Source organism: Eubalaena glacialis, chromosome 5 (assembly GCF_028564815.1).
Source record: "Eubalaena glacialis isolate mEubGla1 chromosome 5, mEubGla1.1.hap2.+ XY, whole genome shotgun sequence".
NCBI classification, from domain to species: domain Eukaryota; kingdom Metazoa; phylum Chordata; class Mammalia; order Artiodactyla; family Balaenidae; genus Eubalaena; species Eubalaena glacialis.
This window is the reverse complement of record NC_083720.1, coordinates 95,505,294-95,521,135: the sequence shown is the minus strand read 5'-3', so window position 1 is coordinate 95,521,135 and position 15,842 is coordinate 95,505,294. Positions and strand designations below refer to the sequence as shown.

At 36.3% G+C, this 15,842-nt stretch overlaps 1 protein-coding gene across 3 annotated transcripts in view; it reads left to right on the top strand.

Moving 5' to 3' along the window:
- The window catches only part of CCNI (cyclin I), a 31,719-nt gene extending 18,858 nt beyond the window's left edge, over positions 1-12,861 (top strand). For all 3 annotated transcript variants that reach the window (XM_061192391.1, XM_061192389.1, XM_061192390.1), the window contains 5 exons: positions 1,400-1,528; positions 4,457-4,531; positions 4,678-4,818; positions 5,121-5,351; positions 11,285-12,861. In XM_061192391.1, the coding sequence (XP_061048374.1) occupies positions 1,400-1,528; positions 4,457-4,531; positions 4,678-4,818; positions 5,121-5,351; positions 11,285-11,728 (1,020 nt within the window). In that variant the 3' untranslated portion in view covers positions 11,729-12,861. The remainder of the gene's footprint in view (positions 1-1,399; positions 1,529-4,456; positions 4,532-4,677; positions 4,819-5,120; positions 5,352-11,284) is intronic.
- The last annotated feature ends 2,981 nt before the right edge of the window (positions 12,862-15,842 follow it).

Here is a 15,842-nt window from a genome sequence, read left to right as displayed (position 1 = left end):
ATGGCAGTTAACCTTCTAAAATACCAGTTATAACTGAGTTTAGAGCTAAATATAAAAATTATGTGTGTGATTAGTTGGTTTGGCCAACACAGAAACACTTTATTTTGTTGTGTCAAAGCTGAAAACTGACAGAAAGAGGAGTTGGAATAAAATAAGAGAAACTAGCCAGTGCAATAGTAGAGATTATAATGATCATCAAGGCGCTTATTCCTTACAAAACTAAAGAAAGCCAAGAGGAAGGAGAGAAGAAATTCCAACTGAAATACCTGTTTGAGGAGATATATTGTCAAGATGTACAGCCCTTCATGCTTTAGTAGCTCTTGAGGCATCTTTCTGTGATATAGGAATTAATTTCATAAAGTTGACCCTGAATGATCAGGAAAAAGGTTTAAGCTGTGGTCTGTGTACTTTCTGAGGAATGAGATAAGTATTATATTTATTTTTAAAGAGATTTCTATCCAAAATGGTTATGATGATAAATCCTGCAGTACTTAGATTAAACCTTTACTTGTCTGGAACTCTCACTTATTGAAAATAGTCTTTTCCACTAATCACAGAGTTATTTCTGTACTTTGTTGTGTTTACCTGGCAGAAGTAGTACTTACATAGATCTGTTTTATTTATTAGTAGTAGATTAAGTATTACTAGGTTTGTTTTGTTTTTTATGGTGCTTACAAAACTGAAGAGTAAATCGTTAAATACTGCTTTAAAGTGTGTACCTTCTAAAAATTAAGCCTATATCCAGCAGTTAAAAATAATATGTTGGAAGATTAAAACGCCAATAATGTTTAGTGTTTGTGTAGTGATCTCTGTAATGGTAGGTTGGTTCAGGTTAATTTCCCCTTCAATATTCTTCCATCATCTTTAAATGTGTAATTTGTCTCTTATTCCTGATATTTTTCATTTATTCCTCTTGACTTTAGTTTTGTTTTTAATGGACTGTCATTCTGTTATCATAGACCGTTTGTGTTTCCTAAGATAGTTTAATGGCTATTTGCTGCCTTAGAAAGAAATTCAGTATATTTTCTTATTCTCAAGAATTAAGAAAACTTACTTCCAAAATTACTATCAGTTGATATTAGTGTTACCTAAACTTTAAAACCTCAATTTAATTAAAGTATAGATATATAGTGAGATGACATTGTGAAAATTTTATTTAATAAATAAGAGAATATTGGATATTGATATTAAATGCTATAACTGGTACATAAGGTCTTATCTTCATTTATCTCAAGTTTGATAGATTTTGAATAAACTTAAAAACATTTTTTAACGTATAAACACGGATTCCATAGCATTTGCTAACCTTTTATAAAGAAGAATTACAAACATATCCTTGATGATAACTTGAAACTTTACTTGTTCTCTTTATTTTTATTTTTTAATTGTTCCCTTATAGAATGTTTCTCCATCCCAGAGAGATGAAGTGATTCAGTGGCTGGCCAAACTCAAGTACCAATTCAACCTTTACCCAGAAACATTTGCTCTGGCTAGCAGTCTTTTGGACAGGTTCTTAGCTACTGTAAAGGTAAATGTTTTAGAATACACTTACATACAACTTCTTTTTTGAGGGTTCATATGCTACACCAGGGACTATTAGTAAAACATTCTACAAAGTGGGAAGGAGTGGAAAACCTTCCTAAAGATTATATATATACTTATAAGAAGACACGATGTCTTCTGCTATTGCTTTAAGTTTTCGGAAATGTTTCTAATTATATTCTGTAGTTTTCTTTTGGCTACAAGTATTCGTAACTTATACTTAACCTATGAAAGTTTTGATCTCTTGATTTTAATACAAACCATATAGCATTGGCAAAATGTTCAGTCATTTTTAAACACATTGAGTACTAGTTGTGAACAGTGAATCAGACTAGAAAAGTATAAGCCTATTGCATATTTTTCTCTGTCACTACTTATTTATTGAATCCCTTTTGTGTAGTTTTCTGAACAATATATAAATAGTTTCTAGAGGAGTATAACAAGATGAACTGAACTGTCATAAAATAACTTCGTTGTATTTTTGTTAAATGGCAGCATTACAGGTAAGTTTTATGTTGTCCCTATTGCTGTAATATATTGTTGGTTATATTATGTGAAATCAGTCATAGTAGGCCCACAACAGATTTAAAGCAGAAAGTCAGCATTTATTCAATAGCAAGGCATGAAAAGCAATTCCGTTGTTATTTGTATGCCTAGGAATATGTAGCTGCAGGAATGATGTGTTCAGTGCTGAGGGTACCATATTCTTTGTTATTAGGTATAAAAAAATAGAAGCCAAAGAATTATGGAGTGGAAGAATTTGGATGGCCACTCAAGTTACCTTTCTGTGTTTCAAACTTCTACTTTTGAGAGTAAAGAAACTTAAATTATGATACTAATTGCCTGAAGTCTGGGTTATCTGAGATGCCTACATTTATCTCAGCATCAAGTCCCCCTCCGTTCTCCCTAGTCCCCTACTATAGCTAATCTCCCTTTCACAGAGAAAGATGCGTTTGAGGTTAGTGTCGTTTCTTGGGTTGTATATTCCTCAAAAATTTTAATGGACTTGTTGTAGCTTCTATCATAGAGAAGATTTTTACTGGCCTTATTATTAAACATTTTAAGCAGATTTAGGGGAAGTTTCTGGAACAATTAGAGAATTTTGCCAAGTAAAATATCATTTCTTTCATATTGCTTATTTAATGGGTCCTATCATGCTACTAGCATCAGATACTTAGATATGGTTAATCTATATTGAAACAATTCATCTAAAATGTATTCATAGTTTAAAGGTGCTTAAAGCAGACCATTAAAGGGCTGCAACAGTGAATGGAACCTCAATCCCAGCTGTGCAGAAGAAGGTACTATGAAATTCTTTAAAAATAATAGACCTCGAGCCCTATCCCAGACATACTGAATCTGAATCTCTAGTAGGTGAGATCTGGACATCTGTATTTAAATAAACAAAAACAAACTACATAGATGATTCTGGTATACATCCAGGATTGAGAACTACTGTTTGTTTAAAAAACACACACCCATATATTTGCTGTTGGGATTCTTCTCAGTACTAAATTTATTATTGGTGCCCTTGATTTGGAGGTTGCATTTCCTACCCAAAGTTGTTAACTGTTGGACTCTTTTCTTTGTAATGAACTCTGATTACCTCAGGGACATGGTTTTGATATGTTGTGTACATGGAGAAATAAGGGAACCTGGAAAACTGTCTTAGCAACAAGATCTGACTTCACTTTCTAGATCTCTTGTGTGGTGTCCATTAACCTCTGAGACTGTTTTCTCATCTGTAAAAGAAGATATATTTATGGCAGTGCTTTCTAAACAGTAATATTCTGATTATTAATGATTATTTAAAAACATTGATAGTATTGAACTAGCTTTTATTTCTCATACGGGCAGAGAATTGGAAGATTCCTAGACAGTCTGCCACTTATACTGAGGCACAATGGTCATTGGTTGGCATGTTTATTAAATAATTAATCAAGGCCATACTCTGGTCATCAGAAGCCTTCCCCAAGGCTTCATGGGAATGTAATATTTAGGTATAAAATAAATGTTGAAACAGGTTTTCTTTAGGTTATATAACTTATCTCTGTGTCATTCAATATAATTGGACTAAATTATCATGATTATTTATTTGGCTGCACCGAGCGGCTGCGGGATCTTAGTACCCCGACCAGGGACTGAACCCAGGCCATGACAGTGAAAGCACCAAATCCTAACCATTGGACCGCCAGGGAAATCCCTGTCCTGATTATTTAAAATTGGATTCTGATGCTGGGTTGGTAAACCCTTATTCTACCAATGACGTAGAAAGTGTGCCTACTTACTATAGATAAGGAAAATAGGCAAATTCAAGCCCTCCTATGGGTGTCAAACCCAAGAAAGGTTTTTTCCCCACTAATTGGTTCTGTATATATTTAGGAGCCTTTCATTCTTATCATGGATCTTGAATATATAATTTTTTGGGTGAACATTTAATTAGAAAATTTCATCTGCTAGCATCCCATAATTTTTAAAAGCATGTGAAATATATTAATAGCCTTCATTTTATTTTCCCTTCTTTCTCTTTAATTCCCCTAACACCTAGTATGTTAATCTAACTGATATAACAGGCAAAGAGAGTAAAACTAGCTTAAAAAATACACAGATATATTTTTAATTTGGGGAATTTTATTAAATAAATAAATGTCTTCTAAAATCAAGCTCATCTCTGCTGGATAGAAATTAACGTTGGCTAACTAGCATTGGTTGAACTTCCAACAATGGAATGGTCTTAGTATTTCCATAGAGTATAATAAGGCTGAGGTTATGAAGTTAAAAGTTAGCTCTGATCTTAGAAAGCAATGGGTAGGAATCAGATTAATTGAATTCCATAGAATTGTGTGCATACTTTTAACTCTTTTAACTTTTTGAAGAATCACTGAAGTTGCTTTTTCTCTCTTCCCCATTTTAGGCCCACCCAAAATACCTGAGTTGTATTGCAATCAGCTGTTTTTTCCTAGCTGCCAAGACTGTTGAGGAAGACGAGGTAAATATTTTCCTTTAAAGATTAGTCATGTCTCATTTTTGAAATTATCCTTTTATTGTTTTCTGTTTACCAAAACAAAAACTGAAAAATGAGTTTATTTTTTTTCTGTCCTGTCCTCCTGCCCCATCCCCCTTTGCTTTGGATAGAGAATACCAGTACTGAAGGTGTTGGCAAGAGATAGTTTCTGTGGATGTTCTTCATCTGAAATTCTGAGGATGGAGAGAATTATTCTGGATAAGTTGAATTGGGATCTTCACACAGCCACACCATTGGATTTTCTTCACATTGTAAATATACCTGAAATCTTTTAGTTTCTTATTTGAATGTGTAGTCCTATTTCAGTAACTTGAAAAGTTGATTGCCCACTCATTTTTTTGTTGTTGTTCTGATTTTTAGGAAAAGGAAAATTATTGCAATTAGCCAAGGAAAAATGAGAAATTGGGGTATATGTCAAATCATTGAAGCTAAAATTGCAAACTTAGAAATTGAGTAATACCTGAGGTTACATCAGTTTCTGTATATAGCTTATCTAGACATTTGAGTAAAACTAGAATGATGTTCTTGTGATTTTTTTTTTTATTTTTTTTAGTTCCATGCCATTGCAGTGTCAACTAGGCCTCAGTTGCTTTTTAGTTTGCCCAAACTGAGCCCATCTCAACATTTGGCAGTCCTTACCAAGCAATTACTTCACTGTATGGCCTGCAGCCAACTTCTGCAATTCAAAGGATCCATGCTTGCCCTGGCCATGGTTAGTTTGGAAATGGAGAAACTCATTCCTGATTGGCTTCCTCTTACAATTGAACTGCTTCAGAAAGCACAGGTAGGTGTCAGTCTAATTAAATAGTGTTTATTTTAAATTTTTTCTCCTATTGGGATACATAGGGTTAGCAGATAGTTATAAAACTAAGAGACATTTTAATCTTGTAATGGAAACTCATTTTTAAGAGTAGAGAAGAGTATAGTTTTACACACTTCAAATTTATGTGTTAGATGTCTTTTTTTCCTTTTAAAGCTTAGATAGTATTTTCTTGATTCTTTTCATCCCTTTTAGATTACTTTAAAAGTTAGTAAGATTCTTGATAATATATTCTCGATTAGTTTTGTATGAAGAACATTCCTAGCTATATTTGTAGGTTTCATTATAGTACTTCTGACTTACTCATTTTATAAAAGTCAAAAACATAAATTGCAAGAAGTTACTTTTTTAGACAAGCAGATAATTTATTGTTGGCTAGAGAGGGAAGTATTTGGCAAATAGAAACTATATTCCTGAAGTTCCAGGACTTTCTGAAGTCCTGGTAGTTCTCACTCTTGCTTAAGATTGGTTAATAACTTGTATCTGCAAATTGATATAAACTGTTAGTGGTCAGTTAAATTTTTATCAACCGTCTATATAAAAAGTAAAAGTTTAGGGGAGAAAATTCTCATTCAAATGAAAAATTAGTAATGGTGCTGTGTGTTAGCAGCAACTTGGAGAGAAGCCTTATTGCTTCTATTCATGTCACCAAATAGAACCTACAAGTTTAGATCTGCTGCAAACCATACTCCTCGGCCAACTGAGTCCATAAAAGACTTATGAACCTACTTTCCCTTTAAATATATATGTCCCTATTTATTCTCATTTGGCAGTAGTTATTCTGATTTGTTTCACTGAGTGTTATTTAGAGCAGAGTCTGTTAAATTCTGAGCTTAAAAACATTTTGTAATATAAAAAGAACTATAGCAAAGAGCTGCAGTTATTGAGCTAATAAAACTTATAATTCTATAAAAGAAGAGAGAATACTTGAATTTGTTGTTTGGTAAGATAGTTACAATTGACGATTTTATAGATATGAGATATAAAAGTTAGCAGACCCAGACATGTAAGGTATACTTCAGTGCAACCTCTCAGCTGAGAATATCATGCCCTAGTTTGTGAGCAGAGAAGGGCTGAGAGTCTTTTCATAAAAAGAATGATGATGATGATCAGAGCAATATATCAACTAGAGCTCCATTCCTCTTATATGTGTCTTGTTCCACTGTTCTTAGCATGGCTCAGCTTGTCCTGTATCCCTGGGAAACATGATGTTAGTGTAACAAAGGCTATTTCTCCTTTATGTTCTTTTAATTGCATGTGTTAGATTAAAATAATTGAGAAGTGCTTCTTTGCATTGAAATAAATGCTATAATGAAAATAAACCCAAGGAGATAGTTACTATTTAGTGAGAATTTTTAGAAACTAACATAAACTACCACATAAGTGAATAGTGTAGCACAGAACATTTACTTTGCCTACCTAGAGTGTTGGAAAATGAAGTTGAATATTAATCTTTTACATTAGACTGCGGAAGGAGGGGAAGGGACATTAAGAGAACCTCCTACCTCCTACATTTTTCATCTTTTTATTGGAACAAAGGACATATTTCTAAATGCCTCCATGACTTGGTCTCTGTGCCTGTTTCCAACCTAGTACAGAGAAAATGTGCTATATGAAGAGTTACTGTCACAGAGAAAGGACAGGCTTCGAAGCATAAATAGTAAGAATGTAAATAGCATGTATATTCTGTAGCTTTGAGGGCTTGTTCTCTACTGAAGAACACTAGAGAATCTGCTTATTCTCTTTTATTAAGTCTTCTGGTGCTAGAAGAAAGTGTTCACTGAAACTGTTTTCCCCAAGTATTATTATTATAAGCTTGGAATTTGAAGGAACCTTCTTAGAAATCATATCATTCAACTCCTTTATTTTATAGCTGCAGCCCAGGGAACTTGGGACTTTCTCAGAGACACACAGAACTTAGTAGCAAAGAAAACTAAAAATAAAAAACCCCAGTGCTTTTTCCATACCACAGAAACCTTGAAGATTCTAGTCCAGTGGTTTTAAGAGTTTCCTTTAGAACTGGAACCCTTCCCTCACCCCCAACAAAATCTTGTACACACACAATCCCAAAATCCTAAGTAGTAAAGTATTACTTTGTAATGTGTGTTTGGGGCACAGGCCTATCAGATGCAGTCCTATTCAACATGGCCTCTTCCCTTTCATAAGCTATTTGGACATAGTTTGAAAACCACTGTTCCTTTCTCTTGTATATGTATATAGTTATATTCCACAGACATTTATTGAGAAATCTATGATCAAGGCATTGGGGATACAGTGATTCTAAAAAGTCTCTGCTTCATGTAGTAGTCAAGTTATAATAAGGAAGACAGTTTAAAACAAGTAAGGTCACAGAACTTCAGAGATTTTGAGACTTGGTTTTAGCAATTCTCTGAAACCCTCGTGGCCCAAATCTGAGTGGCTCCTTATTCTTTAAGACTCAGTCGTCTTTGCTAAGTTCACCTGTGTTCATGTAGGAACACCAAGTCTAATATCTTTGTAATTAGACCCATGACAAGGCCATAGTAATATCAGATGTTTCTCCTGGATTTCTGGTTCTAGTTTAGGAAGTTCTTGCATCAGATGGTAAGATCATGCTGGAATTACTTCTGACATGTTTCCCAGTGTCCTGGTTTGAGAGGACTGCTTAATGGTCCATCATAGACATCTCATGCTGTGAGGGGGCCCACTATCACCAACCCTGCCTGTGTTCCCTCTGGACTTCAGACAAAGTACAGTGAGTGTTCCCTGGTTTGAAAGGCAAGCTTCCTTTTGTCCCTCCTAGTCCCCTCACTCCCCACTCCACCGCCCCCATCGCCACCCCTCTTATCTCTTTTGCTACCTGTTGTTGATCATCATTCTGGGAGAGCTAACCCTCTCTTTCCTCTTACCCCTTCTCTCATTGCTCTGCTTCTGTGGCTATACTCATGTTCTCCTCTTTCTGACTGATGTGGTCCACCTTGATGATCTCAGGATGTTAAATCTACCCAGATTAGTGTGGTGGTCTTCCTAGTCCCTAGTCAGGCACTAGTCAAAGTAGATGTTTCTGCTGTGGTGTAGTTTAAAATTAGAGTATGGAGTTAAGGAAGCAGACCTTCCCCACCAGCGTCTTCTAGTTCTTCTTAAAGGTGCTTAAAGTCAGACTACTTACTGCACTGCATGGTATTTTCAGTGCTTTATGCTGTCCATTGAACCTTATGGGTCCATCTGAACCAATTACATCATGCTCTTCTGATCCCCTCTTCCCATCAGTAACCTATTTGGATGTCTGCTCTGTAAACTTTCAATGCTATTTACCCTACCTCCTTGGTGAGCTATATTATAGTTCTGTTTGTTGTTGCAGGGGATGCTTTAAAATGGTTACCATATTTGAATTTGGGGAGATAGTTAAATGTTCTCTTGACACTCTGCAATCAGAACAAGTTCATTTTAAATCTTTTTATAACAATTTCATTAGAGGACTTGTGTCTAAAGTTGCAGTAACTCCAGTATATGTGCTTATTTTGTTTCCTCCACTGTATCTCAATGAGGGCCATATTATTTTTTTTTCTTAGAACAATTTAGGTTGTAGTAGATTAGAAGAAATTTATTTTGATGCATTATTTTAGACAAAGGACTTAACTTGGGTGGAAGTAGAGTTCATTAGATGGTATTGGTTTGCATAACCTTCATTGTCTTTCTAGCCCCATTTTCTGCCAGTCCTCACCTATAAATAGAACTCCCTATTTACTTACTATTTTCACAGAGGAAGTTTATAGTGACATAAATAGTCTTCCTTTTACTTGAAATACATGTCTTTTTTTCAGGATTCTTCTGTGATACTATGCCCAGTGACCAAGGCATTAGAATATTTGTGATATTTTTACTTTTCTAGGCCATTAAGTGTCATTCATTTGTTAAAGAACAGTTCATTAAACCTAGGTACTTATAATAATTTTTACCCTGTAGCCTTCTTTTCACTTCCCAATTCCTGTCTTTTCTTCTGTTACCTCTCTTTTGTAGGCTTTTTGAAGAAGCGTGGTACCTGCCTAGAGTACCAGTTGCCTTAAAGAACTTTGAAGCCCCATCCCTATCCTGTGTGCTTTGTTCCATTGTTTTTAGCATGGCTTAGCTTGTTCCACATCCCTGGGACATGATAAGCTCTAGCCTACAGTTGTAAGCTTGAAAGTTACTATATAATTCTTTTCTTTTAAGAGAGGAAAAGAAATTCTAATACTAGTTAATAATATCTTACCTGTTAGGGTGTTATCTAGTGCCTTTCAAACTAGGGGAAAAAGATTAGTGAACAAAATAGTAGATATTAAAAATGGTCATTTTCGGGTATAGTTTCTGACAACTTCAGACATTTTTACCTTTGTACTACGTGGTGACTAACACCAGCCTTTCGTCTTCCTTTCCACTGATCCTTTCCTGGGTAACAAGTAATGAGTATATTTAGAGATAAAAATAATTTTGTCACCAAATATGTTCTTGCAGAGCATGTTATTTTCCTTTATTTATTTTCTCTGTGGTATTGCAAAGGCATGCTGTGTGCTACAGGTTTTATAGGTATGAATAAGAATTGATTATATATAGAATATATAAGACTGGAAAGTGATCCCCGATAGTTAAATAGTCAAGATAGGCTTCCTGGAGGTGGCATCAGTTAGCCAGACCTGGAAGGAATACGTAATACAGTTTCAACATGTAGAAACAGGATGAGCAAGGGTATAAAGTAAGAAAGGGCAAGATTTGTGCAGAGTAGAGAGCAGGCCTGTTTGGCAGGAATGTAGAGCACAAATTGGGATATGGTAGGAGGAAATAAGGCTGGAAAAGAGGGGTGGGTCAGATTGTGGAGAGCCTTCTTAATACCAAGCTAAAGAGGTTAGATTATTTCTGGCAGGCACTTGGGGTGCCGCTAAAGAAATTTGAATAGGGAGAAATATATGTTGCTAGAGGAATTCTGACTAGAGCTATAATTGCAGGGAAAGTAAGGCAAAGAGCAACTAATTAGACTCTATCACAAGTAAGATTTTGAAGGCCTTCCAGGTACAGTCATTGGTGCTAGAAACTTAGGGAATAAAAATGAACATGATACAGTGCCTACCTCTTGGGATCTTGTAGTCTATAGTAGAAAAGCATAAATGGTTAAATAGATTATTCTAATACAGTGTGTAAGTATGATGACAGGTTGATACAAAAACAGATGACCCTGAAATTTGGGTTTGTTGGGGGGTTAAGGGGAGTCGAGGGTGGCTTCAGAAAGGACTGATACCTGAATTATCCTGAAGGATAAGAAGGAATTAGTGAAACTCCCAAATTAAAAACACTAGCAAGAACGTTTTTTCTTATTGTTGTCAATTCTGCTGTTTTCTACAAAAATATAACGTGTCAAAGGTCCCCATTTACTGTTTTAAAAACAAAATACTTAAGTTGTTCAAAATTCTTAGCCAGCCTTTCCCCATCCCTTATTTAAATTTTTTCTTGCCTCTGTCTGCTTCTTTAAATGCTTAATGGATTTTATGTTTATCTGTACCTTGGTCTTCACTAAGGAGGTTGGAAGAGGCAAAGAGGGTAGGGTGAAAGGCCTTCTAGACAGGGGAGATAGCCTGAACAAAAGCATATGTTGGAATATATAGCAGTGAACAAAAGAGAATAATTTCAGCTTTCATGAAGATGTACAGCATACAATTGCAAATAAAGAATTCAAGTTCCAAAGAAGTTTATAATACAAATGCAGATTTGGACACAATTTCTAAAAATGATAGGCTGGAGGAGTAGACGAGTTTGAGGTAAAAGATGTGGGGAGAGAAATCTTGGGGGGCAGAGGGCACGGGGAGAAAAAGTGGCCAGCAAAGATGACAGACAGAGCAGCGCCTATGTTAATTATCAACTTTGTGTTTTCTTTCCCCCTGGCTCAGATGGATAGCTCCCAGTTGATCCACTGTCGGGAGCTTGTGGCACGTCACCTTTCTACTCTGCAGTCTTCCCTGCCTCTAAATTCCGTTTATGTCTACCGTCCCCTCAAGCACACCCTGGTGACCTGTGACAAAGGAGTGTTCAGATTACAACCCTCCTCTGCCCCAGGCCCAGATTTCTCCAAGGACAACAGCAAACCAGAAGTGCCAGTCAGAGGTACAGCAGCCTTCTGCCATCATCTCCCAGCTGCCAATGGGTGCAAGCATACCTCTGCTAAACGCAAAGTAGAGGAAATGGAAGTGGACGACTTCTATGATGGGATCAAACGGCTCTATAATGAAGATAATGCTTCAGAAAATGTGGGTTCTGTGTGTGGCACTGATTTATCAAGGCAAGAGGGACATACTTCCCCTTGTCCACCTTTGCAGCCTGTTTCTGTCATGTAGCTCCAGGTGTTACCTTCAAGTGCAAACTAAGGTAGACTACTGTGGGAATGGGAACATGGAAAACAGGATAGGCTGTATAAAGGTATATACCTTATCAGGCTGATTCGAAATAAGCCAGAAAAAAAAACCCTGTTGACTTGTATGGCTAATTATAATTCAACATTATTTAAGCACTTAAAGACCAAAAAAAGTGTAAAATTCAAGATCAAAAAATTTTTAAGTAAAAAATTTCTTCGTAGTGTTTGTCATTTCCACCCTTTTCTCTGCTAAAATGTAATGTAGATTAATTACCCTGTGTCAGAAATTCACGTTCAGTGTTTTTTTTTTTTTAAGTTCCAAAATTCCTAGCTAGCAAACCTTGTCCCAGAATCCTGATTTAATTTTCCTCTTGCTTTTGCTTGCTGCTGCTTTGAATACTAAATGAATTTTATGCATGTTGATCTATAGCCTGACTTCCACTGATGAGGAAACCCTGAAAATTTATTTTTAGCAATTTAGTGAACAAATTATTTCAGTGACAGCCATGTTTAATCAATGATTCAAATTCAACTTAATCTGAAAAAGGTACTTCAGAATTGTCTATGAATCAGAGTTGGTAACAGAAAAAGAACTCCCATTACCATGTTGATTTTTGTTTGTCTCCTTTCAATTTCTAGAGTTTGGAAACAAAATTAATATTTTCATTTTTATCTTAAATTGAAGCTTAAAAGTGGCATGTGATTAGCACACTCTTAAGATTTGTTGGAAGCATTTTTGACATTTGTAAAATAGAATTTGTGATAAATTTAATATATCCAGGTGCTCACCAAAGAAACATGTTAACAACTAAAATTAGATTTTAAAAAAACTGTTCAGTTCACTCGTTTATAATCAGTAGGAGAGACTGTCTAGATGTTGGAGCAGCTCTATGATTTGGGTCTGTAACATGTAATAACTGAATTCAGTACCCTAGTTTTATGTTAAGCTATTAGGATTTTCTTGATAAAAGTTAATCCCCTTGCCTCCCCAGCCTACCTGTATTTCTCTTCATGACTTCTGGGTCCTGAGCTCCCTGTGCAGCCTGAAGAAGGTACTGCAGTCAGAACCATGTACTGATGATAAAAGCCTCTGGTAGCAATAAAAGTTGTCCTTAACCTTTTTATCTCTTTTTTTCCTGCTTGTGAAGAAGTGCAAGTTCTTGATTAGTTAGGCACTGCTATTTCAACTACGGAAGATGATAAAAATCCTAATATGCTGGCAGAAAATAAAACATGAAGAAAGGGGGGATTTAAACGTGACTGAGTTTAGGTTTTGACATGGGGGACTGTGACCTTCCAAACAGTGAATTCTTAGCTTAAGGAGCCATGAGGGCAGACACAGACCCGTATCTAGACAACCTGTCATTTTTAAGCCACTGATTTTCTTCTGGTTTAGCAGAGCCAGAGTATTCTCTGGTCAACATTTGACTTTTAAATTCTTTTATGGTAGGGTTGGCTACCTGCTATAGTCCAATCAAGGGGGAAACTTACATGTAAGTAAGTACAGGGAGTGAGAAGGAATATAGAAGAATGAACTATTTTGGGGGTGAAGACAGCATGAGGCTGGCTTTGCAGATACACATAAAAAAAATCCCACTTATCCTAATCTTCATCTGGTTCTGTTTCTTAATTCTCCTGAATTGTGGGGGCTCCAGGAAGTCCACAACTACAAATTTTCATCATTAAAATAAATGCTACTTAACCCCCTGCCCACTTCCACTTAACAAATGAGGAACATTTTTGTTATGTAGAAAGCTAGGGATAAAGTTGAGTCTAGAATCAGAATATTTCATTTGTGGTCCAGTTGCTACAGATTGTACAGAAGTTAGAAATAATATTTTAATTTCTTGATCTTGAGGCTTCCTAATCAAAAACTGATGGTTAATCAGTTTGGAAAAAAGTATTGTTTTCATGGGAAACTGAATTGGAATGGTTGGGCTGCTGCTAGGTCTCATGCCTCAAAGCTTATTTAACCCATAGATCAGTTAAATGATAGTACTTTGGAGACCAGCCCCTCCTGAGCACCCTTTCAGTTACATCTCCCTGCCACTGTCCCAGAGACCTGAGCTACCACGAGCTCTTGGAGAACTTCGGCTCTCTGGGGCCTGAACTCACGGACTGAGACAGAAAAAAGCAAAACATTCTTGAACAGTGTGGAACTTTTCATTAAGAATGTTCCTACTGTTAAATTAGATCCTGTTTTACCAGAAACTATTTTCATTAGCCTGTCCCAAGATACCTGTCTTAAATCTTGGCATCACAGCACAATTACTCTCTTCCAAGATTTGGAAACTTGAGCTTTATGGATCACAATTGCCTGGTGCCTCCTGGTGGTGAGAAAACCTGTTATTTCACAAAGGCTCTGCAAAGGCAAGGGAATAAACATGATGGGAGAAATTAGTTATTCTCTAATCCTCCATTCAACAGAAGTGAAAGTGCACGCTCTAGCTCTTGAAGCTCTTACTAGGAGTAGCCGAATAATTACTTGTCTTTCAGGGTTGAAGTTGGTTATCTGTGGAGAACTGAATTTTCTGCAGATGATGTCTTAACATTAGTGTGGAGGGGAGGGCTGGGAAAGGAGAGTGCTCTCAAATGCCAGTTAAAAAGACTGATATAAATGATTTGTCGGAAATGTTCCTGATGCCATGCCTTTGGCTCTGAAAGAAGCTATAGCATAGCTCCTCACTTGGCCACGCTGATGAGAATCTGAGCCTACATTCCTGCTATTGAGGGAGTTAAGACATTGGCGTCTGCCCCCGAAGAAGTATTATTTCGTTTCTCCTATGTTGTTAGAACCAACACGTATGTATGTCCTCTCTATTCTCTTTACATACCTGGATTTTCAGGATTTCTAATTCACTCCTTTGGAGTTCCTGAAACAAGAAAGTAAGTTGTCCTTGAGCATTACTGCCCAAAACAGCACAATGTGATTAAAGCCACTGATGCTCAGCAAGCATAATGGGGAGCCTTGTTATCTTCATCCTTAAGGTAGTTTGTACATTTTCAACTGGAAAGGGAAGATACTGTGCCAGATGTCCTCACAACCATCCTGGGACATAGCAGGTTGAAGATTAGAGAATTGTCCACATAGCCAAGGATTTTTAACAGGGTTCAATTTCTGACTTATCAAATATAAAGGATAAAGCTTTGAGATACGATGTTTTGTCTAACATGTAATTGTTATTTCTGAAGCCTCCAAAATTGTTGAAACTAGTCTTTAAACTGTGTTAACAGGAGAATGTCTCCTATGCTCATTTATAATGTTTTGAGCTTTGGCCACTAGATGGTGCTTTTAGAAAAATAGAACATCTTTTTAAGTTTCAGGGAGAAACTGGGCTTACTGTGTGGGAATGAGCAGTTGAGCACTCACTTGTTACTAAGCAATGCATCAGCATCATTTGCAGTTACAAGTTCACATCACTTAAGCCATAGGAGGCCTGTGCATGTGGGACTGAGGGAAATTAGCAATATCTGCCGTGGTTTGGGACAGATGGTGGCTAAGTATGTCTCGTACCAAAAAAAAAAAAAAAAGTTTTACAAATTAAAAATCCTAATACTTGTTCATTGTTTGGTCCTGCAAGATAACTTCGAAATACGATTGAGAATATTTGAAAATAGCCAACTCCCAAAAGGTTGCTGCTTTCATTTTGAGCTGGATTTGACCAATCATTAGGACAGAAAAGATGAAGTACAGGCTTTGTAGCACAGCTTGCATTAAGGAGTTAAAATGAAAGCTTTCCCTCACCATACTGATGAGTTTACAGACCTTTATTTACAGTGCGGTTACATCCCGATAAACTCATCGTAAGTTGAAAATATCCTTAAGTCGAAAATGCATTTAATGCATCTAACCTACTGAACATCGTAGCTTAGCCTAGTCTACCTCAAACGTGCTCAGAACACTTACAGTAACCTACAGTTGGGCAAAATCATTTAACACAAAGTCTGTTCTATAATAAAGTATTGAATACTCTATGGAATTTATTGAATACTGAATTGAAAAACAATGGTTCTAAGTGTATCAGTTGTTTACCCTTGTGATTGCATTGGCTGACTGGGAGCTGCAGCTTGCTGCCACTGCCCAGCAAAATGAGCAT